The sequence below is a fragment of the Hydractinia symbiolongicarpus genome, chromosome 11 (assembly GCF_029227915.1).
Source record: "Hydractinia symbiolongicarpus strain clone_291-10 chromosome 11, HSymV2.1, whole genome shotgun sequence".
Taxonomy (NCBI): Eukaryota; Metazoa; Cnidaria; class Hydrozoa; order Anthoathecata; family Hydractiniidae; genus Hydractinia; species Hydractinia symbiolongicarpus.
In genome coordinates, this window is record NC_079885.1 from 21472925 (window position 1) to 21492941 (window position 20017).

General features: G+C 31.1%; 1 protein-coding gene across 2 annotated transcripts in view; it reads left to right on the forward strand.

The window, feature by feature from the left end:
• Positions 1 to 20017, forward strand: part of LOC130614558 (uncharacterized) — a 38999-nt gene that overhangs the window by 15040 nt on the left and 3942 nt on the right. The window contains exons 6-25 of one of the 2 annotated variants that reach the window (XM_057435982.1): positions 871 to 902; positions 2741 to 2753; positions 3644 to 3669; positions 5126 to 5163; positions 6137 to 9011; positions 9512 to 9546; positions 9635 to 9686; positions 9777 to 9805; positions 11072 to 11120; positions 12147 to 12400; positions 12883 to 12999; positions 13399 to 13515; positions 15235 to 15351; positions 15743 to 16124; positions 16856 to 16880; positions 16956 to 17028; positions 18090 to 18118; positions 18732 to 18826; positions 19448 to 19492; positions 19589 to 19692. In XM_057435982.1, the coding sequence (XP_057291965.1) occupies positions 871 to 902; positions 2741 to 2753; positions 3644 to 3669; positions 5126 to 5163; positions 6137 to 9011; positions 9512 to 9546; positions 9635 to 9686; positions 9777 to 9805; positions 11072 to 11120; positions 12147 to 12400; positions 12883 to 12999; positions 13399 to 13515; positions 15235 to 15351; positions 15743 to 16124; positions 16856 to 16880; positions 16956 to 17028; positions 18090 to 18118; positions 18732 to 18826; positions 19448 to 19492; positions 19589 to 19692 (4507 nt within the window). The remainder of the gene's footprint in view (positions 1 to 870; positions 903 to 2740; positions 2754 to 3643; positions 3670 to 5125; positions 5164 to 6136; positions 9012 to 9511; positions 9547 to 9634; positions 9687 to 9776; positions 9806 to 11071; positions 11121 to 12146; positions 12401 to 12882; positions 13000 to 13398; positions 13516 to 15234; positions 15352 to 15742; positions 16125 to 16855; positions 16881 to 16955; positions 17029 to 18089; positions 18119 to 18731; positions 18827 to 19447; positions 19493 to 19588; positions 19693 to 20017) is intronic. The other variant, XM_057435983.1, reaches the window with a different exon arrangement.

Sequence of the window (20017 nt, forward strand, 5' to 3'; positions counted from 1 at the left end):
AAAGAGTGCTACTATGGGTTAGCAAAAAGTAGCCCAAATATGTGGAGACGCCAGCATTGCTATTTCTGTCTGGAACTAAGAAATTAAACATATTTGCCAAATAATTAGAATCTGTGTGCGTTTGTGGCGGTTTTTCCAAAAAATATAATCAACCTATGCAGCAAAATTGGAAGAAATCTTCAATTTTACAGAATATACTTGACTTCTAATCGCAGGTCTTTTCTAACTAATTTTTAACATGGCTCATAAAAAAATGAAAATCAGGTTTTGATAACGAATGCTGCAGAATTGCAAACACTTTTTTGTGGAAACTTATGCGATTCTGCAAAATTTTATCTATTCCTGACTAGTTTTTATAAATTGTCTACAAAGACTATGTTTTTATACATTGTCTACAAAGACTATGTTTTTATGGGGAAAACTATTACAATTCACAATTGACCTTACTTTTTAGGGGAATATTTTAAGTTTGACTAGAATCATAAATAGATAAAACTATTTTAAATCTGCTAATAAGAAAAATTTATTAAACTGTGTTCCATAAATACAAAACTAACCAGCTTTATTTAACAATGTTTTGAATGTTGTATCTGTAATTATAGGTCTGTAAAATACACAATATATTTTTGGCTAATACAACAGTCACAATTTTGCATTTGAGGCATCTTCACCTGATGTTACCAAAGATTTAATGTCTGAAAGTAGTTAGGACCAGGGTGGTTTGAATTTTTTTTTAATTTCCTTGTATGCTTTGTGTAGTAAACAAGATCCACAATTTCGCTTTGCAAAAATCTGTGGGTAAAGCAATTATATTGTCATTTCTAAAATTGCAGCTGCTTTAAATGTTTTAAATATTTCTGGTATTTGTAGATTGGTTCCACCTCGTCATTTAAATGAAGTGCGTAAGTTTAATTTATTTTTATTTCAAATTGAGGGTTGTTGACTATTAACAACAAAATCTTTTATCAGTCATGGTGGGTTACCATTATTTTCTTATTTCAGTGATGATACAGTGATTATATAGAACAACTGCGGATCAAAATGCAGCTACTTGTTGTCATTTATCTGTTTTAACACTGACAGTTTTTATTTATACTCTGATCTGAATGGAGTAAGATGCTTTAGTCATGTTTTTCCAATGTTTTCCATATAGAAATATATGAAAGGAATATAGAAAATGATTAGAGGGGCTTCAACTTTAGCTTTTCCAACATTTTTACCCTGAAGACTAAAATACATTATTTTCATAGTCAAGGTCAAAATAAAAAGATTTGATGTTCATAGCCTGTCAAGATTAACAAAAAAATCACCTAGGCATCTTTAAAATCTCTTTTTCTGTTTGCGTTATTGATAGCCTAATGTTTTTTTGTAGACCTTTCCTGTTCATAAATATAAAATCATAAATATGTTTATTCTGCATTATTTTTCGTGAGGGGAAAAAAACTAGTCAAAGAAACTTTTTCCATACCGTATTTTCTGGCATATAGAAAGTATAAGGAAGAAAGTAGGGAACACAAAAGAACAATATATAATGCTATATCTATATCGATCCTATATCTACGCAATCTTACTTCAACTACATGATTTAATTTTTCTCACACAGTGAAATTGCTTTACATTTCTAATGCTTGCTAGTGCTAATTAAGAGCTCTCTCTAAAACACAATTCTGTAGATCATTTTTTCTTTTGTGTTGAATGTAATTTTATTCTATTTATATCTTTGCAATCCTATTGGGCACATTAAAATGATTTGCTTCTGGTAATAGAGCAGTATAGCAGGTATCATTTTTAGGTTTCACTAACATGTATTTCACAACCAAGTCCCCAGCACTTCATTAATAATTCCTGGTAAAAATATTAAAAGATGTTAAAATTAAATGTATAAATGATAATTTTCTTTATTTAATCTTCGATACCTTCAAGCAACAAGTGACCATTGAAAATATGAAAAATAAATTAAAAATACAATTAATAAGATACATGCAACTATCTCCTCCCCATTGCTACAATTTATTTTATCATGCACATTGTGATTGCTGAGATATAAGTGGATAACAAAATTTTATGAACATTGGAAAAGAAGGTTCCGTACATCGCTGTTACAGACAATCCGTGACGATACTTATTATGTTGTTTATTAGTATTTCGGCAGTCAGAGACAAGGAAGTTCAGACTAAAAGAGTCGCTAGTTCAGACACTCAGTACTCGTGTTTGGGGTTCTTGAGTTTAAACGTCCCCCACTTGTCTCCAGTTTAAAAAAAATGACACAGAACTAAAAAACAAACGAAAAAACCAACCACACGCGCATGTTTATAAAATGATTCGGGTAAGTAAAAATACTCCGAATTTCTTTTTAACACACAATGGGGGTTATACAAAGGTGCGGGTAAGGAAAATTGCCAATTGAAATTTTATGCGGGTTATACGAAGGTGCAGGCTATCTGGTAGCATCTGGTTTGTAACTCCCTAAAAAAGCTCAGCTGCGGTTTATACGATGTGCGGTTTGTATACCGGAAAATACGGTAATATTCTGTACCAACCTGCAATTTAGCACAGAATTTAAGTGATCAATTATGACAAATCTTTTGTATTTTAATTTCTTCTGCTAAAATATCTTCTGAAATTATAAAGTTTTGAATCTGTGGCCACCCTACAAAGTTTAAATAAATTGAAGTATTTTGTTATATAAATAATATATATTTATGCTTTGTTTTTTCTTCTTTTTATATGACTGATGTAGCCGAGAATACAAGGTATGTTGGTTTACACATTAAAATTTTATACCATTCGTTGTAAAGTTATTCCCATCTCTAATGAAAACTGATTGTAAAAAACAGATATGCATGTGTGTTAGTATTTTTTTATTTCTAAAAACACATCAGAAGTTTTAAAAATCAATTAACATTTTTAAAACTGTTTCTAAACAGCTTTAGCCTGATGACAATAAATAAAATCCAAATATGTGATGCTCTTTAGGAAAATTGCTCACTTTTATTTTTGAAGTGCATCAAGTCGTATTTTTAAAACAATAGTCGTATTTCGTAAAATATGACATTTGTATGTTTAAACTACGTTTTTCAACATAAATATGCTAAGTTTTGGCCAAAAATCATCCTGATATATTCTTAGCTTATTCTTAGCAAACAAATTTTTTTCTTTGTATTTATCTTTTTCTTTTATGGTTTATTCTTGTTTATACTTCTGTTACAAACTTCTTTAAAGTTTGAACTAGAATTTTGCAAGGCAGTGAAAATAAAAAATTCAAGTTTAAACGAGCATGCGAACTTGTTATTTACGAAACTTCCTTATTTCCTATTTTAAAAAATTCAAATTAGAAGTGGTTGGCTTTCTTAGATAGCATCACATGTTATACATACCGCTGGGAGTAGACTTCAAAATATGGATTTGATTTTGAATTTCTATTTGTATTTTGAATAATTTTTGAAAAGTCTCACTTTTGCTCTTTTGTTGCTCTAAATCTACCTGACTACCTGCAGTATGTTTTGGATCATATATTTTTTTAATGAACACAAGCTGAACTGCTGACTATGGAAAATGGAAACGTATACGTATGACACAAATATAACATTGTCTGCCCTTTGATATTTTTTTCAGTTAGATGTATTTGATCTTTTCTTTTCAGCAAAGATGACATTCAACACGATTCAGGTACATATATCTTTAACTTGAAATGACTACTAATATATTTTCATATAAAGATATTCGATTTTTAAATATATATTTTTGAAAAGGCCAAGGAAAGTTGATCTTATTGTTAGCGTATCACTCTGAAAAATTTTTATTTTAAGATATATAATTATAAGTATCAGAGAAAACTTCACAGTACCAACACAAAATATTCTATAAAAATCCGAGTCCTTTCGTTGTGGGAGTTAGAAATTAAAATTAAAGATGACTAGTTGTAATGCTAGTTTTTATGTTCTGGGGAATAACAAGAGGAAAAAGGAAGATGTGCTAGGATTAGACGGAAAAGCACTCATGGGGTAGTAAAAAAGTGGGTGCGTGCAGACACGCTAACCAGATAATCAACCCTCTTTGGCCTAATATGTTGTAAACACCCGCATAAATTACCAACATGCATAAAATTAAGATTATATAGAATGATTGTGAGTTGTTTTCAAAATGAAACTTCTCTTAGAGTGCAAATTAACTATTTTTATTACAACTCAAAATACAACTCCAAAGAACTAAAACTTGGTGACTTAATATTTTGAGCTGCCATGGTACTTGCCAACCATATTGCTAAATGTGGCCCTTACCTCCAGCATTTTCCTAAAAGTTAATATAAGTGGTAAAAGTCAATGGCCCAAAACATGTTCATTTGCAGGTGCATGTGCAGGCACACATGCAATATTGTTTAGACTAGCGATTTATCGTACATGCAAATTACTGTAAAGCATGATTTTAATTCCTATACATTGGATGGGCTAAACAATTTATAAAAACAGGCTTGAAGACTTTCTGTATATATTTTGTTTCATAAGTATTGACGATTGGTTGATCTCCTAAGATCTTTTGTTAATCTTTACATGTGCATCTTATCACACTTGCATAATATATCTTTACATACGCATAAAATCACACTTGTGTAATTTTTTTTAAGGATAATAAAAATTTAATTATTCAAGACATAAAACGTGCAAATTGCAGCACATGCACTAAAATATTTTGGACAGTTTTCACTTCATTTTTCTTTCATTTTTGACTATGAATATTTTAACTGTATTCACTGCTACACTATCTTTTGACAATTTTGATTTTTTTCGTGACATGTCAATTTCATGCAAAAGTGCAAGCTTGGTTAATACTTAGACATTGGGTAATATTTTGCAGTACAGCTAGGAGTAATCAGTAATTATTGTATTAGGAAAGTATAATTCTAAAAATTGTTTCTCAAGGTCAGCTTGGAACAACTGTACGCACATTTTTTAAAGATGCTGGATGTTTTTATTTGTCACAAAGTTTTACTTTGGAGTTGTATTTACAATGTTCTGATAAGAACACTACACAGACATGAAATATTTTATAATGTCAATGAAAAACTAAGTGCTGTTTATGAGTGTAAATGTTGTTAAGATTAATATGGATCTGTCATCTTTTTCAGACTTTTTAAGTGGTGCAGGAATGGCCGGGGATGTGGCTGTAAGTGTATCATATTCTATGCTAATGATAAAATTAACTTTGAGAATATGCAACATGATTTTATATAGGTTAGAATAGCCCCTGAAATTTTTGTCATGAATCAAGAACTGCTAATGTGAAGAAAATTGAAATAATCTTTTTCTCGCAAAAATTGAAATAATCCTTTTGTCGCAAAAATTGAACTAATCCTTTTCTCGGAAAAATTGAAATAATCCTTTTCTTGCAAAAAAAATGCATCTGTGATGATATACATTCAGATTTTTTTTTTTTTTTACTTCATATAAAACTGGAAAATTTCTAAGTCCACTTTTTTAAATTGAGGCTTGCTGATAAGTCATAGTTTTAATTCTAAGCACCAATGAATGTTTAAAGTTTAAACTCTTGGGCTAAATTTGGGCTAAAATTGACGCTAGAAATGAAATAATCTGAATTCTCATGTTGTTATGCTCTAGAATTTCACTTTAGTATAAGACAGAATCTTTTATTTTAGAACCTGTCTTGTATGTTGTACCCTTGTGTCAATTTGTGTTGAAAATGCTTTGCAAGTGAAGCTTTTTCTTTAAAAAAAAAAGACAAGACACTTTACATAAAACTTTTTGTAGTGTCCATAATTATAGAAAAAAAAAATATTGAAATATCTTTGTGGACTGTCATGATTTTTTCTTAAATTTATTACCACTTTTTTTATTTGTTTACTAAATTACAAAACTTGTTTTAAATAACCATGATATTTTTAATAAAACCCAAGTTGAGTTTTGGGTGGGTCAACAAAATGGATGTGTGGATTTTCATTAATAAGAACTCAACATTCACCCCCCCCCCCCCCCCCCCCAGAATGAAACATGGAATTTGAGATTAAGAGCAGAACAGAACACATACTAACCATTAATAAACTCTTTCAATTTTCCTTATTTAAGTTTTGTTAGTGCTACGAAAAAAGTATTAGTATACTGTTTTTGTTCTTAATTTTTAGGTAACTGACTTTTTTAGCCGTACTATCAGCGATACAAAGGATATGAATCTAACTCAACATTTGGATTTTACGGTAGTTGGTGACGAATCCAGCGATACTGATACTACTGATATCAGCACTTCAATGAAAAAGCAATTGGAGCAAGCAGTAAACAGTAGCTTACACAATGCACTAGCTGCCCCATCGCCTTTTTCTCTTCGAAAGCAACTGTGTCACGACAAAACTGTAATTTTTCAAAATGATATAGATGGTGGTATGGATATGTCTTTTGCTGAAAGGAGTGTTGATGATGAAGTGGACAAAACATCTAGTTGCAATTCAACACCTGAAAATGTGACTGTCAGTGCAGTTTTAAAAAAGACGTCTGCTGCTTCTTTTTTATCTTCACTGAGAGATGGTGAGAAAGTGGACTCGGGAAATGCAGATATAGGGCTGCATGAGACTCAAGTAAACAATGTTGAGTCTTTACCTTTTCTTGCTAATAAAGATGAAGTAATAGCAGAAGAAATAAAGGAGACCAAATCAGTTAAATCTGATCACTTTCAAAGTTTCTCTGTCAGTAAAAAAAGCCCTTTAAGTTTTGAGAGAATAAGAAGTAGTCAGGAAGGTGAATTAACTGAAAATGTTCCAAATGTTCCTAACGCTTCAAGCATTCAAGCTAGTAAAATCCTTGATGTTTCTAGCGACAGCCTCGAATTAACTGGTTTTATAAATGCAACCATATATACTGATGGTAGAGTAACACCAACAATCAATAATTTGTCTGGTCATAGCGATACACTCGCAAACATTGAAGACCAAGTAGATACACCAAGCTTTATAGAAAAAATGAAAGATTTAAATACAAGAGATTCTGAAACTCCCAAAGTGAATCCACCATTACCTGGTGAATGTGGTGTACTGTCACAAACCTTTTCGAAAGCACTTGAGAAATTCAGTATTACTTCTCCACAATTATCTGGTCTTCAAAATGAACATCATGAAAACTCATCTGGATTTACTACTTACAGTGAATATGTTCAGGCACATGGGTCTATCCAGCCTAACCAAAATATCAAAGGCAGCATGGGTTATGATGATAAAATGTTGCCAAATGTAGAAGCAACAAAAGGCTTTATTCAAAATAGAAGTGCTTTTGAGGTTGTTGAAACCAACGAAAATGATTATGTGGAAAGCTCTGAATTTCTGAATATCGAAGGGAGTAATGCGAGTTTAAACTACCAGAAATCTGTGCAACATATCAAAGATGCTAACTCTGTTGACGCTACAATGCTGCCAAATGCTGGAGTAACAAAAAGCTTTATTAAAAATAGAAGTACTTTTGTAGTTGGTGACTATGAAAATGATCGTGTGAATAACTCTGATATTATGAAGAATGAAAAAAGTAATGCGAGTGTAAACCACCAGAAATCTGTGCAACATATCAAAGACTCCGAGATGAATATTGAAGAGAGTAATGAAAGTGTAAAGCACCAAGAATCTGTACAACATATCAAAGATGGTGAGGCTGACGAGGATACAATGTTGTTCAATGCTGGAGTATCAAAAAGCTTTCATCAAAATAGAAAAACTTGTGAGGTTCTTAAAGTCAACAAAACTTTACCCTCTCTTAAAGTGGTTGGTCAATATGTAAGTGATCCTGCAAATAGCTTTGACACGGTATATGCTGAGGAGAGTATTGTCAGTGACAAACAGAAGGATAACCCAATCAGGCCTATCCAATATAGTGATGTACAAGGTTTTATTTATAATAAAAATGCTTCCAAAACTGTCAATGTTAACAAAACTTTGCCCTGTATAAATGTATTTCGTCAATGTGCGAATGATCATGCAGAAATATCTAAAACTGCACACGTTGAAGAAAGCAGCATTCCAGAAAAGGAAGTTATTAGATATGGCGAGGTTACAAAAAGCTTCATTCAAAATCGAAGTGCTTTTGAGGTGGTTACTTCTAACAATTACAATGAAGCTCAATTTCAAGAAAGCCATGGTAACATTTTTGCTTGTGTGGAAAACGTAAGGAAAGTTCAGAATGGTAACAAAACATTGCCACCATTTCACTTTGGACAAAACACTACCATTTCCCATTTTCCATTGTGTGTGCAACCAGAGGGGACACTTTCGGCTATTAAGGAAAATACAGACATTGAGGATGTTGTTACTCCTGAAAAAGTGGAAAACCCGCTTTTATTATTGCAATCACCAAGTAAATGCAAGGATAAAACTTTTTTAGTCCCTGCTGCTCAATCTAACAACGAGTTATCCACAAATGATAATAATGAACAAGTTAGTGCAGGACCTGATCCCTTCAACGGTGATAATCCCTCTAATAAAACTATATCTCTCTCAAGGAAGGCGTATGAAGTAGACGAGGTTATGAAAAGTGTGGATATGGTTAATGAAAAGAAGAACCGTAGAAGAACGTATACCATTTGCAAAGGTGAGCAACAATACGAAGAGACAATTCTGCAAGGATGTAACAATGAAAACAAATGGTTAGAAGAAGGGGAGTTTTTGGAAAACACACTTTGCTTTAAAGCACCAATAGCAAACAGTTCCCTGCTTGTAAAAAACAAAACAGATTATAAGCTACTGTCAGATGAAGAAACAGACATTACTGAAAAAACTCAACTTGTTTCATGTATGCCTAATTCTGGAGGAGAAATCCCAATGGTAATTGGGGAGAATGAAACACACGTTGAACAAACACAGGAACATCCACAAGAACATCCACAAACACAAGAAGGTCCACTTTTGTTTACTAAAGAACAAAAGGAATCCGCAGTGATAAATGAGGATAAAAATTTCTCCACATTGGAGAAAGATATTGATGGCAACGATCCGTTGGTGGACATTGCTTCTTCCACATGCCCAGGTAATCTGAAATATAAAACCACTCTGATCTCCAACCTCTTTTGCTTAAAGGAAAATTACAATATTTTATCACGTTTATCTTAAATTTGAAAATTAAGAGTATATTTGGGATGTTGTGAAATATTATTAAATGTCTGGACTAAAAATTTCCCATTTTTCGTTTGAAGTAGTTTATTTAAGGAAATGTTTATAAGGATTTTTAAATTTTTACCCGTATTTTTTTGTTTATTTTTTTTTTACCATCGGAATTTACTCAACCTTTGCTTGTATGGAAACAGGGCATTTAGGGAACTGAAGTATTATGGTACGCAAACACTATAGGTTGATTTTAAAGAAACATTTTCTATTATATCTTGAAATAGCAATCAGTTTTTAACATGTATGTTTAAAACTTCGCTTCTAAAGAAATAATAAAACTTCATTAATGAAAGTGATTTTGGACAATTCAAATATGTTTGGTTTGATTGTCTTTTATTGATCATGCACTTCATTTTTTTTTAGTGGAAGTTCAAACGCAAAACCAAAGCACTAGAGGCGTAAGAAATATTGATTTTTTAATATTTGTATAACGTGAAATAGGTGCAGAAAAATTTACTATCTCTTTGTTATTTTGTTTTATTATAGAATCAATCTATGTTGGAAATTCTGTCAAACAGCATTAAAAAATCATTTGCAGGTATTTTTAAAAAAATTTTCGATTACTTATATGTTAGATTTTTAGATTATTTATTTTTATTGTGTATTTTTTTATCATTATATATTTTAGAGCAAGATGATTCATTGGAAAGAATCAGGGTTTGTTGATTATTTAATATTGACCCTTTTCTATTGTGTATATGTTATATAATCATGTATCAGAAATGTTTACATTGGCCAACCCTCCAAATTACTGTTGACAATCAGCAATTGCTTTTGTGGTTTCATTCTGCACCCATATTTTAATTACACTGTAAAAAATATACATTTCTCTAAAATTAGGCTGAAATTATAAAAATAATGTCCTTAGAGATCATCATAGAGATCCTTGTTTTCACACTTTAGCTACCTCTAGTTTTACAACTAAAACAGTAAAGTTTTTAAATAATATTAACTGAAGATAATTTTCTTTTTTACCTTAGAAAAAATTATTTATTGCAAATAAAAATATACATTTATCTACAGTAATAAAGGCATTTACACAAATGCATAAACTTTTAACAAATATAAACTTTCTACTAGCACATTACATTAATTTAACCTAAAAATGATTTTAAGTGTTTTAATGATTTTTCACTGAAAGAGAAAAATTAACTACGCTCTTGATTTTTTTTCTTTGTTGCATTTTCGAGAGGCAAGAAATAGCACTTTTAGCATGTGCTGAAAAACGATCAGACAATTCTCACCGAATTCTTGTGAAACTGCCAACTCTTGTTAGTGTTATTACTCTATTCAGCATCCACCAACTATTCCCCTTTGTTTTTTTGGAAGGAAGAAAATACACTGTTGTGATGTCTGTAACTTACTTTTTTCAAAATATTTTGTGTGTGCTAGAAGCTTTCAAAAAAATACATTTTTTAAAAGGATGCCTTGTTCAATAGTTCATAACTAATTCATTCCAAAAGTTTGTGCTTAAATCTCCAATACAATTTGCTTTCTATAAATAGTCTATAGCTAAGTTTTTTTGCAGGAGAACCAAAATATTGGTAACAACCATCTCTTATTCACAAGAAAGTTATCATAAATTATACCTGCAAATTTGCGATAACATGTTAGACTTACAAAAGCATAGTAGCTGCTTGCAGTTATAACAACAAATGGAGCATTTTCCTATCAATCTCTTTACCGTAAATTAATATTGACCTTTTTTGCGTACCCATGATTGTCATTGTGAAACGATGTATTATGGTATAAAATAAAACTATGTAACGTTTATAAAGTGACAAAAATGTAAGGATATTGCAATTCTCAATTATGTTTATACTGCAGTCAAAATTAACAATCACCGGTGTAGTGTGCTTTGTGTTGTTCTTTATCTGAATTTTTCAGCATAAAATGTTAATTCCTAAATATTACAAATTTTAGTCACCTTTCAAGAAAAAGACTTTGGAAGAACTACAGCAACAAATTAAAGGTTTCTTTTTTTCTTCTATTACACTTACTGATCTCTTTATAGCATGAAAATAGGGTGTTTAATCTATTAAAGTTGAGGCACAAATATTCGAAATAATACCAAAAGAGCCAGATTTGAATTAAATCTGCCATATAAAGGACTGGACACATATCACAACTAATAATACTATAAATTTTGTCATATTTAAGTAATAGCAAACTTTCACATTTTTTTTCGTTAGTAACTTTAGACCTTTTAAGGGATGTGCATTCAAAATTTATTGCATAGATATTATAAAGGTAAATTTAGTAATATAATTTTCTTTGCTGAAATGTTGTTTGCCCCTGAATTTTTTTTCGATTATCCAATAACTCAAGATCTACAAGTTAGTTTGCAATAAAATTTTCTGGGTAAGCTTGTATAGGTGCAATATTTTTACTTACAAAATTTGATAGCAAACGGACATGTAGATCCCAAGTTACGGGGCGTCAGCAAAAAATTAATCTACTATGAATTACGATAGCAGACATAAATTACCATAGCAAACTGACGATATACCATCAATTACCATGACAGACTGACGATATACCATAAATTACCATAGCAAGCTGATAATGTACCATAAATTTCCATAACAGACTGATGATATACTGTTGTATGTAATGCTCAGCTTCTAGTTTTTAATAACACTGCTGACATAATCACTATTTAATGTCAAATAACCAATGTGGTGTGTGCTGGTAAAGTAGTCATTGCGATCATCCAATTAAACGTTTTATTTTGTTCTTTTTAGAAAACAATTTCTCTTTTTTTATATAAAAATTTTTTAATAAAGATAATTTTGACCTATTTTAATCTGGTCAGTGTTTTTTTTTTTTTTAATTACCAAACTTAAGTTAAATTATTTTTTTATCAAATTTTGATAAATGTTGACTTACGAATAAAAACTTTACCTGCATCAATATTGAAATTTACCGTTGTTTTACTAATTTGTGAAAATGTAATGTGGTTGCAACTTTTTTTTAGAAGGTTGGTTTATTTTTGTAGGTCCTGTTCAAAAATGTGAAAGCAAGAGCAAAAGTATGCAATCAAGCAACTGCAAAGAATCGTCAAAAAGAGAGGAGCTATTGAAAACAACAATATTTTCTGAAGAAACTGCACAAGAAGTAGTTGATTCAAAACTAAATACACCAACACGTCCCAGACGTTCAAAACGATTATCAAAGACTCCTATGAGGGAATTACAAACTGATGAAGCTCCATTGTCTGCTAAAATATCAGCAGTAAAATCTCCTAAGAAGGTATGTATTAGAATGTTGGACCTTCCTTCAGTTCCTTTAGACTATCTAAGTTTTTTTTGGACAAATCATGTGTGTTCCTGTTGGTGTAATAAGGAAGGTGGTGTAGAAGTCAGCATTTAGAAAGATCATTTTATTTTATATTTTTCGTCTGTTTTTAGTTTCTTTTTACATAATATATTCAAGAACGTTTAAGCTCTGTTAAAAGATTTGTGTTTTGGTGACAATCAGACTAAAATTGCTGATTTTAAATAGAATTCTTAATTCAAAATGTCAAAGGTTACTGGTTACAAATTGCATTGTCGGCTTAAAATATGTGGAAAATAATCATAGATTTGCGTTCCGAAAATTAGCAAAACGTGAATCTATATTACTTTCAGCCTAAATATTAATATTTATATGTTAGTTGTTAAGTTATTTAAATACTTATAGGTATTTATCGTCCTCAATCATAAACCTGTCCATGCTGTTGATATTTTTTATAGATAAGAAACGTAGATTATCAGGATCAAGATGATATGAGTGGCTTTATCTCAAGACCAAAAATACCTCAAGACGTTGTGTCATCTGCTAAAAAAATAGCAGTAAAATCTCCTAAGAAGGTAAATTATGGGATGTTGTAAACATTTTGTTAACCTTACAATCTACTGCATGACAATCAGACTAAAATTAACAATTTTTTTTAAAAAATGGGTCATATCCCCCGGTGTTCTTACAAATCCAATCCATTACTAAAATCTCTTTGGCAACAAAGAATTCCCAGTTTAAAAAGTCTAAGGTATCCCAACACTCATCAACTGCCTACATTGGCATTTCCACTACTTTAATTCTGGGGTTGTTTGCTCAATGTATATGAAAATTATAATTCTACATAATCTACAGCCTAAAGATTAATATTGATATTCTAATATTCACATGTACATAGTTACGCATTCTTTTTATGTTTTAACTCTGTCCACGCTATTGAATTTCAAAATAAAGGTCTTCGAAATTTTTTATAGATAAGTAACGTAGATTATCAGGACCAAGATGATATGAGTGGCTTTATCTCAAGACCAAAAATACCTCAAGAAGTTCCATTGTCTGCTAAAAAATTAGCAGTAAAATCTCCTAAGAAGGTAAATTATGAGATGTTGTAAGCATTTTGTTAACCTTACAATCTACTGCATGACAATTAGACTAAAATTGACAACTTTTTTTTAAAAAAATGGAGAATCTTTCCCCAGTGTTCTTGCAATTCCAAACCATTATTAAAATATCTTTTTGCAATGAAGCATTTCCAATTCAAAAAGCCCAAGGTACCCTCATTAACTGCTTGCATTGGTATTTCCACCACTTTATTGCTGGAGTTGTTTGTTCCAAGTATATGAAAAACATAATTCTACGTTATCTGCAGCCTAAAGGTTAATATTGATATTAAATCATTCAAATGTACAGTTGTAAAACTTCTAATTAACTTGCAGGGGCTTTTTTTGGCAAAATCGTAATTTATTTTCCTCTAATTTTACACATGTGCCCAAAATCTTTTGCATTTTATTAAACTAATGATTAATGCACAGCCCATATAAAAACAAAAGAACTATTAACTTTTGGTCTGGTTGCCATATGGATGTAAAACTTATAGGATGTGTCTGCTCTCATTTATTTTAAGCTTTTTTTTATAAAAAATCTAAGAATTTCATTTGTGGTTGAGAAGAATTTTTACCCATAAGAGGATTAGAATTGATAACAAAAGTTTGATAGTTATTTCCTGTCATCATTATTACTTATTACAATCCTCTGAATTAGCGAAAATGTTTGACAGCAAAAATTTGCCGCCGTTAAGTCAGCTTCGACGGCAAAACCAAAATCATGATGGCAATATTTTTGCCGTTGTGAAATATTTTAACGACAGCAAAACTAACTGATTAAATTTATTGGGGAGATTGGACATGTCCGTAGTTCCTTTCGAACTTTCGTCGAACAAAACGTTCGATAGATTTATGTCTTGGTCGGACACCACCCACTTTCAGATTTCAGAATTATTGAATAGTCCTGGTCCTTTTACTCCACGAGCAAGCCTATTCATAGCCAACCTGATCATCCTAGCTAATTCACCGACTCCTGACTTAGCACGGATAAAGCAAGTCCACAAAGCTAGGCGGAACATACATTTTATCATGGATTTAATTGTAGATAATTTCTTCATTTGATAAAACAATTGGAAACCATAGCAGGTCCGAATTTAATGGATTTTTTTCTTTATGTCACAAGTGTTATTCAAACAATTTTAAAAACGAAATCCATGTGCAGTATAATTTTTTTTCTGTAAAAATATTGTTAAAATGTAGCTGAAGTTTTATTTAAGCCATGTGGATAAAGATTTTTTTTAATTTGAAAAGCAAGCATATTTTTGCCTATTTGCTTGTGATGACCTGAAAAGTAACCAATAAATTTATGAAAATGGCAGTATATTCATGCATACTCTTTCGGACATGTAGAAAAGGAAGTTAAGATTGAGAGAGTTGCTGTACATAGACGTCGTGGAGGTCGACCACAGTGGCATTCACGACGGCAAAAGCTGAATGCCGTCATGGATTCAGAGGGTTGACATTACAACATTAAATATTTTTCTAAATTTCTGTGCTTGTTGTTATTTTCCCTAATTATTAACGCCCATTCAGGCTCTATAATTTTTTAAATTAATTTTCTTCCAATTTTTTATGCGTGCCAGTCAAAATATAATTATTTTTACCTGCTGTTAAATTAGAAGTTTTACAGTATGCATCTTTTTTCATCTTAAATCTGTCTACGCTGTTAAATTCCACAATAAAAGGTTTTGTAATCATTTGTTTTAGAGAAGTAACGTAGGTTATCAGGACCAAGATGATATAAGTGGCTTTATCTCAAGACCCAAAATACCTCAAGAAGTTCCATTGTCAGCCAAAAAATTAACAGTAGTATCTCCTAAGAAGGTAAATTATGGAAAGTTATCAACATGTTAAACTTTACAATCTGCATGACAATCAGACTAAAGTTGACAATTTTTTTTTTTATAAAAAGGATCTTTTTCCCTTGGCGTTCTTGCAATTCCAATCCATTATTGAAATCTCTTTCGCAACAAATCATTTCTAATTCAAAAAGTGTATTGTACCCATACCCTCATTAACTGCTTGCATTGGTATTTCCACCACTTTATTACTGATGTTGTTACTGATGTCATAATTCTAAGTTATCTGCAGCCCAAAGGTTAATATTAATGTTGAATCATTTAAATGTACATAATTATCCATCTTTTTTCATCATAAATCTGTCCATGCTGTTGAATTTTAAAATAAAGGTCTTTGTAATCATTTTTTTTTATAGACAAATAACATAGATTATCAGGACCATGATGATATTAGTGGCTTTATCTCAAAACCAAAAATACCTCGTGGCAGCCCTGAGGTTAACAAAAAAACCACAACTCCAATGAACAAATCTGGTAACCAAGGACAATCAAGAATTTTATGTCAAAATCCAACTAAGAAATCTTTATCACCCTCTAAGCTTGGTAAAAGTATATCAAAAAAGGTTTCTTCGGTAGAAGGACACTCTCCCATCAGCCCTCCTGTCAATTCTCCTGTAAATAAAACCAAAAATGACACCTATGATATTGATGATACAGATAAAGAAATGCCACCACAATCCTCTGAAGTTAAAGAAACACCAAAGAAACATGTTTTGATTATTGAAAATAACATAAAAGGTATGGAATATTTTTATTGAAAGTTGGCTAACTGCACTGTAGATGTTGCCCCCTAAAATCACATCAAACTAGAGTTCGAACAATTTGTCCGTTTGATGAAAAATTGCAAAAATCGTTAATTTTCTTATAAGCCATTATGCTAAATTTTTATTATAATGCCCGTATACGTCTGTCCGTCCGTCCATCTGTCTGTCACGCAAATTGCTTAGCTGCGACGGGCTAACCCGTGGATTTTTCCACGGGCTAACGATTAGTTATATATAATGTTAGAGAACAAGGCTATTTTACATCCTATACATTTACATCGTTTTGTATCATTAAAAAATTTTTCTTAATGATTTTATGAATAGGACAGAAAGTATTTTTTGATGTGTATTAAAAAATAAAAAGCAGCTGATGTATTTATTCACAAAAATCAAATTTCCTTTTCTTTGTTCATCTGACAGCACCAATGTTCTACATGTTTTGTGTAATTTCAACCCTTAATAACTTTTCCTGCACGTGCAGAAAAATAATATTTTGACCTTGGCTAGAAAAGCTGTAAAAGGACCTTTTTGTCTGGTAGCGGACCCCCAGTAGCCAATTTTGATTTCTCCATCATGTAAACTTAATGATAAAAGCAAATAACAGAAATCGTGATTTCACTTATTGGTTATTGTCACTAATTTCGATAACAAAATACAAATATTATAATATTATAATTTTATGAATTTGTATCTTTTTTTTTCTAGAAACATTGGAAAACAGCAGATCATTGTAAGTAAATCGCTCCAATAAACAAAGGTCTGTGCAAAAAAACTTTAGCTCATTTTCTTGTCCATTATTGTTTAGGCCATCTTCAAACACGGATCCCAATAATTCAATTGGTATGCCTGCACCTGCATCATCTGCAACAGAGTTAAAGGTGGAAAATGACTTATCTATTCTTACTGTTTATACATAGTTTAAAACTAGTCTATAATCTTTTTGTTAACCCATGACCTAAATGTATAGGATCATGTGCTTTGATTTCAATGGTTAAAAAGATGTTAGAATTATTTGAAGGATTTTTTAATGACATTATCAGTGTTTTTATATACAATTTTTTTTCTGTCATTTGAATTTTGATAATGTAAGCAATGACCCGTCATTACACAAAAAATTTACCGAATTTATTTGACTTTTGCTTCCAATGCGTAGAGCCTAAAACACTAATCAAGATAATGTATAGGATCATCTACTTTTGACGAACGGTTGAAGAGATATTGAGGATTTAAAGATATTTCATTACAGACGGGTGGTATGACCCTCCTTTAGGGGACTTACCCAATTTGGTCCTCGGTGGCCCCTACTTACCCACAGATATAAGACCTTGAACATAAAAGTCCAATGCAACAGCTTCTCTAATTAAAAAAAGGTTTTGACGTCAGTCTAAATACATTGATGTCGTGTCGTAACGTCCAGGCAGTTAACAAATAAGACATACATTTTTTCTGTGACTTCAAAGGAAAATGAACACATCCGCTATATCTATCACAGACACTTCGTATTATTATTTAAGATATATGTAATTACAGAGCATAGAACTTTAAACTTTAATAAAAATAATGCGGTTTGGAAGGGAAGTTCAGGAGATATCAGGGTTTAAAAATTATTAGCCATTGTTTCTGTTATGTAGAGCTTTAAAGCTGATCACAATAATCATAGGTTCATGTGCTTTCAATGAACAGTTACAGAGATAGTAAGGTGTAAAGGTTTTATCTGATGCTATCATTAACCTACCCGTTCCATAACAGATAATTTGGTAAAATATATGATGGAAAATGTGGAAAACATTCTCTCTTTCAAAACTTTTGTTTTTTGATTCATAAGTTTATCAGTTCACCACTAAGATTCCAAAAACCACATTTTTTTGGAAACAAAGAGTTATCTCCAAGTTTAACCTCAATTTTTTAACTTGGCATTGATTGTTTTATTGTGTTTTAGGGATTGAAGTATTACGCTGAAAATTCTGTGTAAGTAAACAATTTGAATAATTTGTTTCAAATTTATAAATAACATAAAATGGCATAACATTTTTGTAAGAACCATTTTGTTTTTGAAACTGATTTAACATTTTTTCTCTATTTACAGACACATGGTTACCACAGATAAATGATAGTTTACCTGATATATATCAACAGATCTTTTAATGACTGAATGTTTTAAAATAAGGCCATTAAGTTTGTTTTATTTAAATAAAAACGTTTAATAACAATATTTTTAATAACAATTTATTTCATCATTGTGAACCACAAATGCAAAAGTAGTCTAAAACAAGTTTAATAAATACTCACATCTTGAATAAGTTTATTTTAAATAAGTTATAAATGTTTCCAGCATAAGTACCCATCTGCATGTATTCTTTTTTTTGCGTATTGTAAACCCCCCTCTCCCCCCTCTCCCACGTATGATGTACAAATTAAAAACATGGTGACTCCTGCTAATAGGAGAATCGTGAATTAACACTGAAACACAGTATACAGTGGCTAAAATTTTTTTACCGAAATAAATGTATGCAGTTGTTTTTACTTAACGTGAAAGAGGGCGTTGATTTGAACCTTGATATTCAGACTTTTTTTATTGTAGGCCTGTTGGATGGGTGATAGATAGTATTACTAACAATGAGTTACGTGTACATTTTTGTGCATACAAGTATCACACATTGCTGGTGAAAGTTGAAGGTATTATATAGTTTGTAACAAGTTGGGTTTGAGAAAAAAGTTGCAAAGCCTAAAAACATTTAAAAAAGTCAATAAATTTCAGTATTAACTGGCTGGTAGCCTTGTGGTAGAGTTTACTTCCAGTGCAGAAGGTCTTGGGTTCAAGTGTTAATTTATCCTTCCTATTTGTGTCCAGCACGAGAATAGACTTGATATCTTAGGCGGTTGTCTAGTTGAGCGATTGCTGTGCTTGCACCACTTTAGTAGTTTAAATTTAAGTTAAGGCACCAGAACTCCTTTTGCAGGATTCTTGTAAGCATTACCGGAACTGAAAAGGCTATCCTGGGTAATTAAAAATTTTAATACACAACTAATATTTGGTCCCTCTAATGAAGCCTTGTTGTGGCATTTTTTGCTAGATGTCATCTTGTTTGATATTTCATATTTAATAACAAGTCCTGTGGTAATTTTTTAAGTCTCCTGAAAGTGCAGTTAAAATCCTAGAGATGCCTTGGAATTTATCAGAAAATTGTTATTTTTAAAAGAAGATAATTTTTGTCTATGGCTACCCTGTACTTGTGCAGTTTTTATACATACTAACAAACGAAATATTCTTATTAATTATCAACATTGAATTGTTAGGAGAGACAGTTAAAGATGTCATTGCAGAAAGATTACTAAAAGAAAGTATGTTAATTTATTTACATTTGAATAATTTGTATTAATGAACAGTGTGCGTATTTTTGCACATGATTGAACAACTTTTAAATTTATTTTTTGCAGAAGACACATGTACAGGTGAAAAGTACTATCTTGATATGATGGAGAGAGTGATTAATGTTGCACGTTTAAAAGAGAAATACACATCAGCAGTGGAAGTACCTGAGGTGAGTTAACTCAATGTCAAAGATAATTATGTTTCGTATATAATATCTATATGTATTGTATAAATGTATTTAAACAACAAGAAATAATTTCTAGGATTTTTTAGCATTGCTTTTTCAATGTCTGCAATATTACCATACAAATAATTTTTAACCAATCTTGTTTCCCAATTTTTAAAAATATTAATGCTACCCTCTTGCTTGGTCTTAAAATGTTCTACCCTACCATCTGTACAGGTAAGGGAACTGAGACCACGCTCTTGAAATTCTGCAATTTTGGATCGGCATTAAATTCCAATAAATATGGGTAGAATTTTGCTAATCTAAA